At 41.2% G+C, this 19345-nt stretch overlaps 1 protein-coding gene across 1 annotated transcript in view; it reads right to left on the bottom strand.

The window, feature by feature from the left end:
* TMPRSS15 (transmembrane serine protease 15) overlaps window positions 1-19135 on the bottom strand; it is a 399115-nt gene extending 379980 nt beyond the window's left edge. Inside the window, exon 1 of the mRNA XM_077294014.1 lies at window positions 18773-19135. Coding sequence (XP_077150129.1) covers window positions 18773-18935 — 163 coding nt within the window. The 5' untranslated portion in view covers window positions 18936-19135. The remainder of the gene's footprint in view (window positions 1-18772) is intronic.
* Between the last annotated feature and the right edge of the window lie 210 nt (window positions 19136-19345).

The following is a 19345-nucleotide window of genomic DNA, read 5'->3' as shown; positions in this document are numbered from 1 at the left end:
CGACTAGACGCTGACGTTTCCTCGACCGCTGGGGACATCTGGTGGTAAGATGTCCTGACTGCTGGCAAACATGACAGACCTTGAGTGCACAAACGGTCTGGGACTTAGATCCCGCTCGCGACACGTCCATGGCCTCATGTGACTCAGGAACCAGGACCGGAGATTCCAGAGGTTTGGTGAAGGTGGGAGCCAGACGAAACCTCTGCCTACACTGGGCTCGCTCTAACCTCCGCTCGTTAAAACGGAGGTCAATACGAGTAGAGACAGTTATTAACTCCTCCAGTGTGGCAGGAATCTCCCTAGTGGCCAGAGCGTCTTTCACGTGATCAGCCAGCCCCCTCCAAAATATGGGGATAAGGGCTTTATCCGACCACTCCAGCTCAGAAGCTAAAGTACGGAGGTGGATGGCAAAATGGCTGACCAAGGACACAACCTGAGTTAATGCCAGCAGTTGGAGCGCCGTGTCATGGGTGACTCGAGGTCCTAAAAAGACCTGTTTCAGAGTGCTCAGGAACAGCGGATCACTGTGCACCACATGATCGCCACGCTCCCACATCGGCGTAGCCATTCCAATGCCCTGTCCAACAAGAGAGACACAATAAATCCCACCTTAGCCCGCTCTGTGGGAAAACGTGCAGCCAGGAGCTCGAGGTAAATAGAGCACTGACTCACGAATACCCTACAAGATTTGCTATCTCCAGAAATTTTTTCTGGCAGCAGGAGGCGAGATAATGTCAGAACAGGGGTGGCAGTGGACAAGGTTGCTGCAGCCACGCTAGCAGCCTGTACAGCTACTGCGGTAACATCCACAGCTGAGGTTGAGCTCTCGAGAGCCGCCAACCTACCTCCAGCTGCTGGATATACCTCAAGGATTGTCCGCCATTTACTAGCCAGACCCTGGCACTAGTATTCTGTTAGGGCTAGTGGAATGCACCGAGTAAATATAGAGGTTTTATTATTATTGATACGTTCACAGCCTGGGGTCCACAGTGCACGAGAACCTGCTGCTAGCAAACGGCGGAACTATATGGCAGTATGAGCTAACCCTGTTACTTCACAGAGTAGCCAAAACTCAAAGCACTGCACCCTGTTTGACTTCACAGTGGCACAGGCTAACTACTCAACTGAGAGCAGTCAGTGGTCATGCATGCACACAAACTCCTCGCCGGAGGTGCCAGCATTCTAGGGGCTTATTTCAGCCAGGTCCCTGAATACATTCACACAAAATCTCCTCGCCGGAGGTGCCAGCATTCTAGGGGCTTATTTCAGCCGGGTCCTTGAACACAAACTCACAAGACCACACTGGCGCAAAGCACATAACATAGAACAATACTAGCCGTGCGGCCATGCGAGCCTTAAATAGTTGCAGCACGTACAGGACCTTCCTAGAAGGACCAATGAGAGGCTGTCACAGAGCGTGAGCACCTACAGGACCTTCCTGAAGGACCAATGGCCTTAGCTGCAGTATCTGATCATGTGACCCTCGATCTCCACTGAGAGATCTTACTCTGGGCATGCTCAGAACGAGAAAAGCAGGACTTAGTCCCAGAAGCATCTGCTCGCCGCTGCCCAGCACTGACTTCAATAGCAGAAGCAGGAAAAGCAGCAGTAACTCTTTGTACTGAGTCAGACTGAGCGAGACGCTGGGACCAACGTCTCCGCTGAGCAGGCTCCACTGCGGCAGAAGATGAATGGGAGACTGTAGCGGAGATGGCCCAAGATTCCCCCTGTGCAGAGGCGGGAACTCGACCCCTAACAGGCACGCGAACCAAACTTTGGACTAAAGTTCGATGGAACCCGACGAATCCGATATTCCATGGGTGCGCTCATCCTTACTGGTCAGTTCAATAAATAGATAGATGTATCTCATAACCACTCTTACCAGATTTCAGTTTGCTATATTACTATTATCTTTCATTGTGGAAGAAAATAATGTAAGAAATCGAAGAATCCCCTTTGCACATGCAGCCCAAGTAGCTAACTACAATAATAACACTTATGAATTCTATACATGAACTCAGTATGATGTCGTTTTCAATAAAGAAAATGGATTCTATTTAAAGAAATGGCTTTTAGCTTCTCTCTTCTATAGCTTCCTACATTACTATGGCAAGCCCCTTTAATCTGTTCACATGAAAGGATGCATATGAATGCACAGACTTGATATTTGTTTGATTTTCTAAATATTATATTTAAAAAAAATGTAAATAAATAGGAAGAAATTTTAATAAAAAATACATTCATTATTCATATGTAGTTTTGTTTTCTTTTACATGATCTCTTAAGCATTTCCAAAATCTTCCTTTTAGGCAACTTTCAAAAACATATGGATAAAGAGATTAAAGTGTAACAGTACTTTCAATAATAAGCTGTTCTCTATGTGTATGTCATTATTTCTGTCCATTATATTACTTGTCAACTTGTCTCTACATACTCTATTTCTAATTTACAATTCACCGTGAGGTGGGGGGAGAAAACTATCTGCAGTGATCTAATGCGCAGCACAGCACACAAAGAGAGATTCCTGCTCTTCATTAATTCATTTGTAGCACACAGAGATGAGCAACTGCAGCATGGAGGACATTGTAGCAAAAAGCAAAACATTGATGATTTCACACAAAACTCCAAAAATGGGCCATGGGTAGTGTTGAGCATTCCGATACCGCAGTATCGGAATTCCGATACCAAGTTCCGATATTTTTGTGATATCGGAAATTGGAATCAGAAGTTCCCAGTGTATGGTTCCCAGGGTCTGGAGGAGAGGAAACTCTCCTTCAGGCCCTGGGATCCATATTCATGTGTAAAATAAAGAATACAAATAAAAAATAGGAATATACTCACCCTCTGACGCGCCCTGGTTGTAACCGCTGCAACCGGCAGCCTCTGTTCCTAAGAATGAGCGAGTGAAGGACCTGCGATGACGTTGCGGCTTGTGATTGGTCGCGTGAGCAGTCACATGAGCGGTAACGCGACCAATCACAAGCCGCGACGTCATCGAAGGTACTTCACTCACTGCATTCTTAGCAACGGAAGCTGCCGCTTGCAGCGGTTACAACCAGGACGCGTCAGAGGGTGAGTATATCCCTATTTTTTATTTTTATTCTTTATTTTACACATGAATATGGATCACAGGGCCTGAAGGAGAGTTTCCTCTCCTTCAGACCCTGGGAACCATCCAGGAGCACTTCCGATATTTGTGTCCCATTGACTTGTATTGGTATCGGGTATCGGTATCGGCGATATCCGATATTTTTCAGATATCGGCCGATACAATCCGATACCGATACTTTCAAATATCGGAAGGTATCGCTCAACACTAGCCATGGGTCTTCCAGCAGGACTATGACCCAAAGCACACTTCAAAAAGCACTAGAAAATGGTTTGAGAGAAAGCACTGGAGACTTCTAAGGTGGCCAGCAAAGAGTCCAGACCTGAATCCCATAGAACACCTGTGGAGAGATCTAAAAATGGCAGTTTGGAGAAGGCACCCTTCCTATATCAGGGACCTGGAGCAGTTTGCCAAAGAAGAATGGTCTAAAATTCCAGCAGAGAATTGTAAGAAACTCATTGATGGTTACCGGAAGCGGTTGGTTGCAGTTATTTTGGCTAAAGGTTGTGCAACCAAGTATTAGGCTGAGGGTGCCAATACTTTTGTCTGGCCCATTTTGGAGTTTTGTGTGAAATGATCAATGTTTTGCTTTTTGCTTCATTCTCTTTTGTGTTTTTTTATTTAAGACAAATTAAATGAAGATAATAATATCAAAGAATTTGTGTTTGCAATCATTTTCAGGAAGAAACTGAGTATTATCTGACAGAATTGCAGGGGTGTCAATACTTTTGGCCACAACTGTATGATAGACTTGTTTTGCTAAGCATGCATGTGTTTTTAACAGGAATAGGGGAGAAAAATGCTGTCAAACTTGTCCGGCAGTGGGTTATCTCCCCCAAACATAAAAGATTGGGCTTTAAAAATTCAACTGTCTGACCCTTCTCTGCAGGGTCAGTGCCAAGGGCTCATCAGTAACCAGCTCCAGGGCCCCACATTTCATCTACATGCAAATGTGACATTATTCTCAATCATAAATTTATATAACAATTAACTGAGCAGATTGTTAAATCAATAAGATGTTGCATTTGACTGTACATAATGATTCAGGCATATAGTGCCAAGCACTGCTCATATAAGAGGGTGGTGGTCCACTCTTGCACAAGAGTCCACCGGAGGATTCTCCTGTTCTCCTGTGGGACAGTCCAAGCCTGCTTCTCTCCATAAACCTCAACTGATGTTGGAATGTTGGGAGGCATCCAGGCACATTAAATGATTGACAGATACAAAAAAGATTTAGGGGGTTTGGCTAATTTTCATCTAATGTATATAAGGGTCTTTTTGCCCATATTTTTTTATTTTACGTAAATGCATGTATTTGAAGCTAAAACTCATTTTTACAATTTGGCTTCATTTAAAATTTGGAAACATTTCCTTTCTACAGGCTCTTGTACATTTAACTTTGATATGATCTGTGGTCATAAATCAGATCAGAGGAGCTCTAAAAAGGACAGAGACAAAAGTTATAAACTCCCCTATCAGACTATCATAGTGGACTAATGAAGAGGTTATCCAATATTATTTTTTACTATGGGCATAAATACTAACAGGCAGGTAGATGCTAATAGAATAAACTACCTGTCTGTTTTACCCAGTGCCGTCTCAAAGCAGTCATTGACCGCTCATGTGAGCTATTCAGTTACTCCATGTAAACAGAGAAACTCCTCTTCTTATAGACTGCTTTGTCACTGAGGAGCAACTGCTGTCTTGAGGATAACTGAAAGACGGCTTCCAGCAGGCACGTCCTGTAAACAGAGTAGAGCAGAAGAGAAGCAACTGCTCTGTCAAAATGATGTCAGCAGAAGCCACAGAATCACTGGCAGGAGCGGATAGTGACTGCTCTGTGTCATCAGATATTGCCTGTTTGTGCTAAGACACATTGTAAAAAAAATGCTAGAGCCAACAATAAACAATGCAACTCAGAGCCTATAGAGAGCAAGCAGTGCAAAATGTTAATGAAACTAATTGCCAAAATTATTTGTAACCCCAATTACATGCATTTAACCTCTTTCTGACCTCGGAAGGGATAGTACGTCCGAGGTCAGATACCGCACTCTGATGCAGGGCTCTGCAGTGAGCCCGCATCAAAGCCGGGACATGTCAGCTGTTTTGAACAGCTGACATGTGCCCGCAATAGCGGCGGGTGAAATCGTGATTCACCCGCCCCTATTAACTAGTTAAATGCCGCTGTCAAACGCTGACAGCGGCATTTAACCGGCGCTTCCAGCCGGGCGGCCGGAAATGAGCGCATCGCCGACCCCCGTCACATGATCAGGGGTCAGCGATGCATCAGAATGGTAACCGTAGAGGTCTTGAGACCTCCATGATTACTTATGCCGGCCTGCTGTGAGCACCCCCTGTGGTCGTCACTCATAGCACACCTGCATTTCTGCTGCATAGCAGCGATCTGATAATCGCTGCTATGTAGCAGAGCCAATCACGTTGTGCCAGCTTCTAGCCTCCCATGGAGGCTATTGAAGCATGGCAAAAGTAAAAAATAAAGTTAAAAAAATGTGGAAAAAATAAAAAAAAAATAAAAGTTTAAATCACCCTCCTTTCGCCCCATTCAAAATAAATCAATAAAAAAATCAAACCTACACATATTTGGTATCGCCGTGTTCAGAATCGCCCGATCTATCAATAAAAGAGAGGATTAATGTGATCGATAAACGGCGTAGCGAGAAAAAAATTTGAAACGCCAGAGTTACGATTTTTGGTCACAGTGACATTGCATTAAAATGCAATAACGGGCGATTAAAAGAACATATCTCCACCAATATGATATAATTAAAAACACCAACTCGGCACGCAAAAAATAAGCCCTCACCTGACCCCAGATCATGAAAAATGGAGATGCTACGGGTATCGGAAAATGGCACAATTTTTTTTTTTTTTAAGCAAAGTTTGGAATTTTTTTTCACCACTTAGATAAAAGAGAACCTAGACCTGTTTGGTGTCTATGAACTCATAATGACCTGGATAATTATAATGGCTGGTCAGTTTTAGCATTTAGTGAACCTAGTAAAAAAGCCAATCAAAAAACAAGTGTGGGATTGCACTTTTTTTGCAATTTCACGGCACTTGGAATTTTTTACCCGTTTTCTAGTACAGGACATGCTAAAACCAATAATGTCGTTCAAAAGTACAACTTGTTTCACAAAAAATAAGCCCTCACATGGCCATATTGACGGAACAATAAAAAAGTTATGGCTCTGGGAAGGAGGGGAGAAAAAATGAACAAGTAAAAATGGAAAATCCCAAGGTCATGAAGGGGTTAAAGGTAATCTAAGCTGGTGTCTGCTCTTCAATCTGAGGACAGAATGAGGTAGCAGCTGAGACAAAGATTTTAGTGATGTGTCACTTATTAGGATGTATGCTGTGGTTCATATTATGAAGGTTTTATCACCAGGACATTATCACTACCAGGACTAGTGCTCATGTGAGCAGTTGTCTGACCACATCCTCTGATAACACCTTACTGTCAATAGACAATGCACACGGAAATCTGTGGTGTGGGTGGGGTTAGCTTTCTCATCTATGCTACATGGTACAGCTAAGAACTCTAATTATATTACCACTGCTGCACCCAGTAAACTAAGTGATACATCGCTGGAATTGGGGTCTCTTTTCCTACATTATTCTGCTATCGGAGGAGGTAGCATGAAATCTGGTGACAGATTGCCTTCAAGAAAAAAAATGGCCATGAATCGTGGATACCCCTTTAAAGTTCAGAGACAACACCACATTAATATTTTTCCAAATGTTTCAGTGAGTCAAGAATGTATAGTTGAAAATGAAGCTTTATTTTAACCGCAAGAAAGAAAAAAACATAGAAAAAAGTGCAGAACATGTATTTATCTTCTATTTGATTCCTGAAAACATGACACTGTCATATATTACAGAAAATCCCTTTCATGATGGTTTCCAATAGTGTTCATTAGCAGAGCTTGTGCAAGAAACAGACAAATGGTGTCACCGAATCCTTGAACTGCCAGAGACAGTTTGTAAGAGTTATACATTGAGGAGTACCCTTCATAACAGCTTTAACTGGAGGATATTAGTTTTTGGACAATGAGAAAGTAGCCATTAGATCTTCCAGATAAATGATTGTAGAACTTCCAAGATAGAATTCCATCCCAAACATTCTGTAATGCCCCTTTACGAGACTATGGGCAATTAATCCCAGCTACATTTCTATAAAGCATAAAGGTGTACTAACTTCAAGATTACAATAACATTTACAAGAAGGTTGGGTGAAAAGATTGTACAAGATCGCAAACTTTGGCTGCTTTGTTACAATAGCGTTTATTTAATCACTATATTTAGTGTCGTATTGAAGCTTAGCTCCATTTCTCTGTGCTCTAATATCAGATACAGTCATTGAACTAGAATGGTGCATTTGTAGAAGAAAGCAGCCATTTTTTCATATAATACAGTCTCCTATAAAAGGTAGACAATGAAAACATTGCAAACAAAGCTCTAACTCTGATTATACATGCCCATGCATTGCATGGTTGCTCAATCATTTGAATAAATGTGCAGGGGAATGAGTGGGACAGGATAGCTGCATATTGTGAATATCACTCCCTCCAATGCTTTTTGATGCAGTTTCCAGATGAATTACAGTCATATGAAAAAGTTTGGGCACCCCTATTAATCTTAAGCTTAATGTTTTATAAAAATAGTTTTTTTTGCAACAGCTATTTCAGTTTCATATATCTAATAACTGTTGGACACAGTAATGTTTCTGCCTTGAAATTAGGTTTATTGTACTAACAGAAAATGTGCAATCTGCATTCAAACAAAATTTGACAGGTGCATAAGTATGGGCACCCTTATCATTTTCTTGTTTTAAATACTCCTACCTACTTTTTACTGACTTACTAAAGCACTTTTTTTGGTTTTGTAACCTCATTGAGCTTTGAACTTCATAGCCAGGTGTATGCAATCATGAGAAAAGCTACTTAAAGTGGCCACTTGCAAGTTGTTCACCTGTTTGAATCTCCTCTGAAGAGTGGCATCATGGGCTCCTCAAAACAACTGTCAAATGATCTGAAAACAAAGATTATTCAACATAGTTGTTCAGGGGAAGGATACAAAAAGCTGTCTCAGAGATTTAACCTGTCAATTTCCACTGTGAGGAACATAGTAAAGAAATGGAAGAACACAGGTACAGTTCTTGTTAAGGCCAGAAGTGGCAGGCCAAGAAAAACATCAGAAAGGCAGAGAAGAATGGTGAGATCTGTCAAGGACAATCCTCAGACCACCTCCAGAGAGCTGTAGCATCAACTTGCTGCAGATGGTGTCACTGTGCATCGGTCAACTATACAACGCACTGTGTTTTTTTGCCACCATGCATAACGCCTTTTTGTATTACCAAACAACTCAATCTTGGTTTCATGAGTCCACAGGACCTTCTTCCAAAAAGAAATTGGCTTCTCCAAATGTGCTTTTGCATACCTCAGCCGACTCTGTTTGTGGCGTGCTTGCAGAAACGGCTTCTTTCTCATCACTCTCCCATACAGCTTCTCCTTGTGCAAAGTGCATTGTACAGTTGACCGATGCACAGTGACACCATCTGCAGCAAGTTGATGCTGCAGCTCTCTGGAGGTGGTCTGAGGATTGTCCTTGACTGATCTCACCATTCTTCTTCTCTGCCTTTCTGATGTTTTTCTTGGCCTGCCACTTCTGGCCTTAACAAGAACTGTACCTGTGTTCTTCCATTTCCTCACTATGTTCCTCACAGTGGAAATTGACAGGTTAAACCTCTGAGACAGCTTTTTGTATCCTTCCCCTGAACAACTATGTTGAATAATCTTTGTTTTCAGATCATTTGACAGTTGTTTTGAAGAGCCCATGATGCCACTCTTCAGAGGAGCTTCAAACAGGAGAACAACTTGCAAGTGGCCACTTTAAGTAGCTTTTCTCATGATTGCATATACCTAGCTATGAAGTTCAAAGCTCAATGAGGTTACAAAACCAAAAAAAGTGCTTTAGTAAGTCAGTAAAAAGTAGGTAGGAGTATTTAAAACAAGAAAATGATAAGGGTGCCCATACTTATGCACCTGTCAAATTTTGTTTGAATGCAGATTGCACATTTTCTGTTAGTACAATAAACCTCATTTCAAGGCAGAAACATTACTGTGCCCAACAGTTATTAGATGTATGAAACTGAAATAGCTGTTGCAAAAAAAACTATTTTTATAAAACATTAAGATTAATAGGGGTGCCCAAACTTTTTCATATGACTGTATATATCTAGCACCCATTGTGTATGGTATGAGCTCAGTTTCCGCTCCATACAGGCTCATGAGACATGATTTGTAACCTCTCTACAGTTGTGGGTTTGGCTACTGGGATCTCCAACAATCAATGAAAAGAGGGTTTTTGCCATTACTTAATTTGAGCAGTGTGCCGTTCCATTCACTGTCACAAAAATGCGTCATACTGCTTTCACAGACCCATAGAAGTCAATAGAGCTGTGTTCACACATGAGCATTATTGCTTTGTCCACATAAGATTATGTGACCCATGTTCTCTGGATCATCAAAGATTCATAGAGCTTCAGCCAGTCCCCTGCTTATCATAAATGGAACTTTGATGAATGATGCTTCTGAAGGAAACACTTGAAGGTTTGAGTTTGACCTAATCTCACTATGTGCAAAACACGAGGTTCAAAATGGTGGACGCGCCACTCAGAAAAGGCAGCATGAGGAAGCTGGTACATTCCTTCATATTAAATATTCCTTGAAGACAACACAAAAAGAAAAACAAATATTTAGAATAGAGTGGCCCAGCTAGAACGTCTCGCCACTGGACTTCTCCAAATTAATCAGTTCATAAACTGGCCATTTACCCCCACTTCCTGACCAGGGACATTTGCAGATTTTATTATAACATTTTTCTCATTTAAATATTCACCTAATTTTTGTCTCTATTTTTCTCATCAGATGGGCTTTTTTTTATGTCATTTTTATATTCCTTTTTTATTCTCTTTTTTTTGCTGGTATTGTGGGAAAATGTAAAGAAAAATAGGAAATACAGTGGGGCAAAAAAGTATTTAGTCAGTCAGCAATAGTGCAAGTTCCACCACTTAAAAAGATGAGAGGCGTCTGTAATTTACATCATAGGTAGAACTCAACTATGGGAGACAAACTGAGAAAAAAAAATCCAGAAAATCACATTGTCTGTTTTTTTATCATTTTATTTGCATATTATGGTGGAAAATAAGTATTTGGTCAGAAACAAAATTTCATCTCAATACTTTGTAATATATCCTTTGTTGGCAATGACACAGGTCAAACGTTTTCTGTAAGTCTTCACAAAGTTGCCACACACTGTTGTTGGTATGTTGGCCCATTCCTCCATGCAGATCTCCTCTAGAGCAGTGATGTTTTTGGCTTTTCGCTTGGCAACACGGACTTTCAACTCCCTCCAAAGGTTTTCTATAGGGTTGAGATCTGGAAACTGGCTAGGCCACTCCAGGACCTTGAAATGCTTCTTACGAAGCCACTCCTTCATTGCCCTGGCGGTGTGCTTTGGATCATTGTCATGTTGAAAGACCCAGCCACGTTTCATCTTCAATGCCCTTGCTGATGGAAGGAGGTTTGCACTCAAAATCTCACGATACATGGCCCCATTCATTCTTTCATGTACTCGGATCAGTCGTCCTGGCCCCTTTGCAGAGAAACAGCCCCAAAGCATGATGTTTCCACCACCATGCTTTACAGTAGGTATGGTGTTTGATGGATGCAACTCAGTATTATTTTTCCTCCAAACACGACAAGTTGTGTTTCTACCAAACAGTTCCAGTTTGGCTTCATCCGACCATAGGACATTCTCCCAAAACTCCTCTGGATCATCCAAATGCTCTCTAGCAAACTTCAGACGGGCCCGGACATGTACTGGCTTAAGCAGTGGTACACGTCTGGCACTGCAGGATCTGAGTCCATGGTGGCGTAGTGTGTTACTTATGGTAGGCCTTGTTACATTGGTCCCAGCTCTCTGCAGTTCATTCACTAGGTCCCCCCGCGTGGTTCTGGGATTTTTGCTCACCGTTCTTGTGATCATTCTAACCCCACGGGGTGGGATTTTGCATGGAGCCCCAGATCGAGGGAGATTATCAGTGGTCTTGAATGTCTTCCATTTTCTAATTATTGCTCCCACTGTTGATTTCTTCACTCCAAGCTGGTTGGCTATTGCAGATTCAGTCTTCCCAGCCTGGTGCAGGGCTACAATTTTGTTTCTGGTGTCCTTTGACAGCTCTTTGGTCTTCACCATAGTGGAGTTTGGATTCAGACTGTTTGAGGGTGTGCACAGGTGTCTTTTTATACTGATAACAAGTTTAAACAGGTGCCATTACTACAGGTAATGAGTGGAGGAAAGAGGAGACTCTTAAAGAAGAAGTTACAGGTCTGTGAGAGCCAGAAATCTTGATTGTTTGTTTCTGACCAAATGCTTATTTTCCACCATAATATGCAAATAAAATGATAAAAAAACAGACAATGTGATTTTCTGGATTTTTTTTTCTCCTCAGTTTGTCTCCCATAGATGAGGTCTACCTATGATGTAAATTACAGACGCCTCTCATCTTTTTAAGTGGTGGAACTTGCACTATTGCAGACTGACTAAATACTTTTTTGCCCCACTGTACGTGTTAAGTTCTTCACATATTATTTATTATACTTGTGTCATTAAACCACAAAGGACCACTAAAAATATTTTAAAGAGTGTTTCCTTTCCATTGAAAATAGTTTATACATTGGACAGATCATTTCAATAGGTGTGAAAATGCAGACGCTACGGGTCTCAAAAAATGGCGGCTTTTTTTTCTTTTACAAACCTTGTATTTTTTTCACCACTTAAATAAAAGAGAACTTAGACATGTTTGGTATCTGTGTACTCATACTGGAATGGAACATCATAGCAGCTGGTCAATTTTAGCATTTAGTGAACATGGTAGAAAAAAAAACAACCAAAAAATGTGGAATTGCACTTTTTTGCCAATTTCACTGCATTTGGATTTTTCCCATTTTTCTGTACACTATGTGGTAAAATCAATGGTGTTTTTCAAAAGTACAACTTGTTCTGTAAAAACAAGCCCTGACATGCCCATATTGACAGAAAAATAAAAAAGTTATGGCTCTGGGAAGAAGGGGAACAAAAACGGAAACGCAAAATCGCAAGGTCCGGTACAGGTGCACAATTACGCTGTGTGGCAAATGTACAAACATATTCATGCACAATGCATTAGCATCCAGCGAGTACATGAACTGCAATATTTAGCTTAGTATTTTTTTTTATCAAAGAGCGCAAAATTTATCTAACCACATATTGGCGGGTGTGGCCCACTACAAGGCTCATCACCATATTCACCCATCATTCCCATACAAGGTTTTATTTGTGAGCTACACCTGGTTCCCTTCTTGCTGCCATTCAGATGAGGCCTGGTTTTGAGGTAGGACAAAGTGGTTAGGGACTATTCATATTAAAAGGTACACCTTAGCGTGGTTGGATGAATTTTTCCCTATTTGATCAAAAACGCCATTTTTAATCTTTGCAGCAATATTGGAGTTTACGCATTCACGAATCACAGTGTGCTGACATATCATGTAGGAAATTTAATGCACTGACTGTGCATTGAGACTGTAAATAAAGCATCTTGATTCATATTTTTCAAAGAGTGCCAGGTTTTTCATTATCTTGTAAATACAGGTCAGGATCCTATTTGAGCAGCATCTCCACAGGAGTGCCTTGTTCCATCACAAAGCAAGTGTGGCTCTTCTTTTGATTAGTTGGTCATGGCACAAAACCACATGAGCTTAACACCCCAAAAAATGATGCTGTGGAAGCCAGATGCTCTCAGGTAGGAGTCAATTTGCTGGGCATCCAGCAGCTACTGACATGACTACTGGACCAAGTCTTATGAGTCAATTTGTATCATCTCTATAGCAAAATAATATATGCAAAAATCAAGAACAAAAGAGAGGGAAACAATAGATCACCTTAGGCAAATACATTAGATTAGTTCACAATATTCCATTTATCAATTTACATCTCAAAGACCAAGGAAAAAGAATCCCCATAAACATGACTAGTTGTCCAGTGAAGACAGAAGACTGGACAGGTGGGAGTTAGCTGCGTAGAAGATTCAGTGGGGACTTGCACAGAAGAACAGGTTAGGGGGCAATCTGTGGTAAGCATATTTTTAACTCTTTCCTGGCTCTAAATTAATAAAGAAAAATGGTGGCTGGCCGGTTGCCAGATCTCTGGATTTCCGGATATTGAATTGAAAAAATTCAGACTCTGGCAAATCCAAATTTTTGTTGAAAGTCAAAACTAATTTGATTTGTGTTAACTGATATAGCTAACCTCTTAGGCCAGTCTCACACGTCCAGATAATTCCGATACCGGAGTTATCCGTGTCCGTTTGTCCGTGTGCTCACGTGGCACATCAGTGTGGCACACGTGCGGCAGCCGTGTGCCGCCCGTGTGCTGCCTGAGGACCACACAGACCATGCAGGAGAGACAGCACTACAGTAAGCGCTGTCCCTTGCGTATAGTGCTGAAGGCGGCATTCATCCCTTCTGTCCTGCTCGGCTGAAAGCAGCACTTGCAGAACAGAAGAGATGAAAAATCACGTTTTTTTTTCTTTAAAACTAAAGTTTGGGGGTCATCTCCCTCCTCCCGCCCCTCCCTACCTCCCGCTGCCCGCCTGCTTGCAGAAAAATACTCTCCCAGGTCGGCGGGAGGTGACCCCCAAACTTTATTTTTAAGGAAAAAAACAAAAAAACCCATCATTTTTCATCTCTTCTGTTCTGCAAGCGCTGCTTTCAGCCGAGCAGGACAGAAGAGATGAATGCCGCCTTCAGCACCACAAGCAGGGGGGACAGCGCTTACTGTAGCGCTGTCTCTCCTGCGGGCGGTACGTGCACATGGAGGAGAGTGCACACTGTTCTTCGTGTGCACGTGGGCGAGACGCTTTGCGGACCGTGCTGTCGGTGATAAGCAGACATGTCTCCGTGTTTTGCACATGGACACACAGTCCGTGAAAACACGGAGACATGTGCATAGACCCATTCCCATTGATTTGAATGTGTCTACGTGTGTCAGTGTCTCCGGTACATGAGAAAACTGTCACTACACGTACCGGAGCCACTGACGTGTGAAACTGGCCTTAAGGAGCGAGCCACTTTATTCGTTAATGACCAGGCCTAATTTTTTAAATCTGACCAGTGTCAGTTTATTAGGTAATAACTCTGGAACGCTCAGTGATTCTGAGATTCTGAGATTATTTTTTCGTGACATTGTTCTTCATGATAGTGGTAAAGTTTGGTCCATATGATTTGTGTTTATTTATGAAAATATCGAAACTTGGCAGATATTTCCCAATTTTCAAGCTTTGAATTTTTATGTCCTTAAACTAGACAGCTATATAACACAAAATAGTTAATAAATAACATTTCCCACATATTTTACATCTGCATCATTTTTTACACATATTTTTTGTTAGTAAGTTAGAAGGGTTAAAAGTTGACCAGTTTTTTTAGATTTTTCCAACAAAATTTGCAAATCCATTTTTTTAGAACCACATCATATTTGTAGTGACTTTGAGAGGCCTATTTAACAGAAAACAGCCAAAAGTGACACATTATAAAAGCTGCACCCCTAAAAGTGCTCAAAACCACATTCAAGAAGTTTTCTAAGCCTTCGGGTGCTTCACAGGAACTAAAGTAAAGTGAATGGACAAAAATGAACATTTTACTTTTTCCCACAAAAATGTTATTTTAGACCCAAATTTTGCATTTTCACAAGGGTAAGAGGAGAAAATGGACCATATAATTTGAATTTGTTGTGCAATTTCTTCTGAATATGCTAGTACCCCATATGTGGTGGAGACCAACTGTTTGGACACACAGCAGAGCTCGGAAAGGGAAGGAGCACCATTTGACTTTAGCAACACAAAATTGGCTAGAATTGGTAACTGACACCATGTCATGTTTGGAGAGACCCTGATGTGCTTAAACAGTAGAAAACCCCCACAACTGACCCCATTTTGAAAACTACTCCCCCCAAAGATTTTATCGAGGGGTATAGTGAGGATTTTGAATCTGCAGGTACTACACACAATGTGATAACATTAGGTCATCATATTGAGATACAGTATACAGTATAAATAGGCAGTTTGCCAAATTACATGAGGACAGATTTAGCAGGTATAAAAGGTTTTACAGCACCAGAATAAAATAAGAAGACCATTCTTTATATAGTAAAACAGGAACAGCTCATGTAGTTGGTAACCTCCATGAAAAAACATCATGTCTATAACACTGAACAGTAGAAAGATTCAGAATGACTGCTTTAGGTACGTTCACACAGGACTTTTTTGCTGCTTTTTTTTGCTGCTTTTTTTTATGCTAATTTGGTGCGTTATTTTGGTGCGTTTTTTGGGTACGTTCACACAGGACTTTTTTGCTGCAGATTTTTGCTGCAGATTTTTGCTGCTTTTTTTATGCCAATTTTCAGCTGCTAGGACACCTCACAATGGCTCTTCACACCTCACAATGGCTCTTCACACCTCACTAACCACACCCCTAAGCTCTTGGCTGTGAGATCCCTTCCTGCTGGCCATGATTTTCTGCACAAAAAACGCAGCAAATAATGCTACATGCGTTTTTACAGCGTTTTTGCAGCGTTTTCTTCATCACCCATTCAAGTCAATGGGTGAAAAAACGCTGCAAAAACGCAGCAAAAACGCTGAAAGAAGTGACATGCCCTATGTCCAAAAAAAGCAGCAAAGCAGAAAATACTGATCAAACAAAAAACCAACGTGTGTGCATGAGATTTCTGAAATCTCATAGGCTTTACTGGTACTGTAAAAAGCAGCTGAAAATTAGCATAAAAAAAAGCAGCAAAAAAAAGCAGCAAAAAAGTCCTGTGTGAACGTACCCTTAGAAGGAACGACATATTTCAACTGGCAAAAGGAAATTGTATGCTCTTTCAGCAAATTCCTCTTACAGCGTACATCTGGGGGTATAGTTTTGTATTGCAATTTATAAATGTGTAATGAAGAAGTAAAAAGTGAACAGAGAGAAAATGGCAGAAGTTGGCAAGGGTAAAAACAAAAAAATAAATCCAGTTATTCTAGGGATGTATGGTAGCAACTAAAATATTCCCTAATGCAGAGACGTATCTAAGGGGGGCAGCCAGGGCATGTGCTGTGGGCGCAGTTGGCAGGGGGGTGCAGTCGGGCTGCCTAAAGCGGCGGTCCGAAGTGTCTCACCTGGAGACTGCATTCTGACACCCCCCAGACTGGGAGTCAGCAGTTCTCGGAGTCAGCTGTCAAGCTGACAGCAGAAGTTGCAGCTCTCCGACTCCCAGTGTTCATTTGTACTCACATCTGAAAGTCGAGAGTACAATTGAAGGTCTAGCCGCCAGGTCAGAGCGACGTTAGCAGCATGATGAGGTCATGTGATCATGCTGTTGACATCACTCACCAGCACAGAAAGCATTGGTGGTAAGTGCTGCATACTAGTGGAGCTAAAGACACTGAAGATAGGAGGGATATTTAGTGTAAAAGGGCAGGGGAGGTATTTACTGCATGGGGGTATTTACTGTTTAGGGGAGTATTTACTGTGTGGGGTATTTACAGCATGGGGGCATTTACTGCATGTGGGGTGTATTTACTGTGTTGGGGGAGGTATTTACTGTGTGAGAGGTGAATGTACTATGTGTGGGGTAATTTTTTACTGTGTGTGGGGGTATTTACTGTGCATGGGTATTTACTGCATGTGTATTTACTGTGTGGGGGGTATTTATTGTGTATGGGGGTATGTACTCTCTGTGGGAGAGATTTACTGCAACAAAGCTGGGGTAGATGTACTGTGATGGGGTATTTACTGTAACAGGGCAGGGAGAGATTTAGTATTACGGGGATGATTTGAGGACACAAGTTTGGGGAACAAGGAAGGGACAGGTATAAACAATATAGGGTGCGGGTGAAATTTTAAGACACAATTTGAAGGGGAAGAGGTGAGATGTGGGCATGTATGGGGGGTGCAGACACAGTATGGTGAGTGGAGGCATGGGTGTGGACACAATATGAGAAGGGAGGGGAATATGTACGCTGACACAGTATGGAGCGCAAAGGTGATGAGATGGATGCGGACACAGAATGCAGAGTTGGAGGAATGTGTGAGGAGGCAGTATGGAAAGTGAGAGCTGTGCAGGTGTCACTGCCTCACACTCTGGAGAGGATTGCTAGCCTCTAGTCCTGAATGAGAATGCATAAAAGCATATACGTCCTAGATATCTGGGATTTATGGAAAATCCAGCCCCAACAAATGGTGGGCTTTTTTTCATGACCCTCAAGTCTGGCTTTGTAATATAATAGATATGATGTATTATAAATTCAGACCTACCTCCTATTAATTAATTTCCTTGTTGGACAGTAGTTGACAATATAATATGGCCAGTTCTGGAAATTTGACTTTGAAAATGAAGTCTCCCATTTTTAAAATGGGGTCAATGACTATATTAAGATTATTCGTATGTGTGGACTTCCACGCCGTGCATAACATTATCAGTTCGGCTATGCTAAATTAATCTAGTCTCAGCGCATGTGCGGACATGGCCAATAGAATGAACTTCAGTAACACGGCGCCTCGGACTTCAACACTGCATGTCTGGGCGCAAGTGTAGTTGTGTATTTTCATCTCTTTGCTCTTCCTTACTTTGTGTACATCACAGACATGTGCCAATTCAGTCTCTAAAGGCCGAATTTGGCACTCGCTTGTGGAAATATGTTTATGTGATGGGTGAGTGATAGTCATGTATAATTATTCCTCCAATAGAAAAAGAACGAATGGCACCAGATGTCAGGCAAAGTCAAACAGCACAGGATCGAATCCTTATGGACCTTTAAAAATGGTTGGCGACTGCTACTGGAAACTGGTGCTCAGCATCATGTAGCCATGAATATATCCATACACATCAGAAAAAGAGATGTGGCACTCACCCGGTTTGCAGTGAAATCAATGTCCTTTATTCACCATCCAACATCCAGTTGGATGGTGAATAAAGGACAGTGATTTCACTGCAGACCGGGTGTGTGCCGCATCTCTTTTTCTGATATGTATGGATATATTCATGTATGATTATGCTCATTTAATGATCTTATAAACATATAACATACTTTGCACTTTTTTGAGCTGGAAATAAATTTTACTATGACTAATGTCTATATCTACTTTTGGTAATTTATACACTTATATGATCATGCACTATGTATATTAAGGGTGTATGTATTTCTGTAATGATGTAAAATCACTGTTCTAACAAATGCATCTTTAAAAGCATGGCACATAGAATTGTAAAATTGCTTGAGATAGATCCACATATGAAATGAAACATCACTATTGTGGGCTATTAAAAATGTACTTAATTTGCATTGATATGTTGCCTTAATATATATATATATATATATATATATATATATATATATATATACGCTGTATATAATTATACAGATGTTTAGTATTATTATTATATATTTTACATATACAAAATTAGTAAGGGTAAAGATAGTCGGAGAGCAGATGTAAAGAAAATAAGAAGACACTTAAGAAATACTCTTTTCCGTTCAATCATTTTAGTAAGGAGTCTTACCTGAGCGTAGATCTGTAACTGCAATCCATGCAAACACTACTAAGCCGACACACACACAGATGAATATAACAAGCAGCGTGATGAGCCATATTTCCAAGTTGGTCAAGGGTCTTCTCCTGCTCTTCTTTACTGGCACCAATGATATGTCATTAGATTTCATCATGTAATTGTCACTTTGACTATAAAATGTTCTTGCTTCCTAATAAAGGTTATGACAACCACAGAAAACAGAAGGAATATATATACAGATGAGCCCTTAAGGTAATAACATCATTAATCTCAGGTGATGGATTCTCAGACAGACCACAGGAGTCCTGAAAACATTTAGAGCTGCCTGTCCAGCACAGCGAGAAAACTGCATTCAAACAGCTACCAACGTCATAAATCTTAATTGCCGGTTGTATATAAAAAAGATTTGTTGTGAAACTATTTAAATGGAGACTTAAAGCTATTAACGTGGAGATAAATATTAACTCCTAACATGTCACAGCATTATCTGACACCTGACATCATACAGTAGCAAAAGATACAAACCCTAGCATCAAATGTCCCAATCAATCGCTCCACTACCTA

This window comes from Ranitomeya variabilis, chromosome 3 (assembly GCF_051348905.1).
Source record: "Ranitomeya variabilis isolate aRanVar5 chromosome 3, aRanVar5.hap1, whole genome shotgun sequence".
Lineage (NCBI taxonomy): Eukaryota > Metazoa > Chordata > Amphibia > Anura > Dendrobatidae > Ranitomeya > Ranitomeya variabilis.
This window is presented reverse-complemented; position numbering and strand designations above follow the sequence as displayed.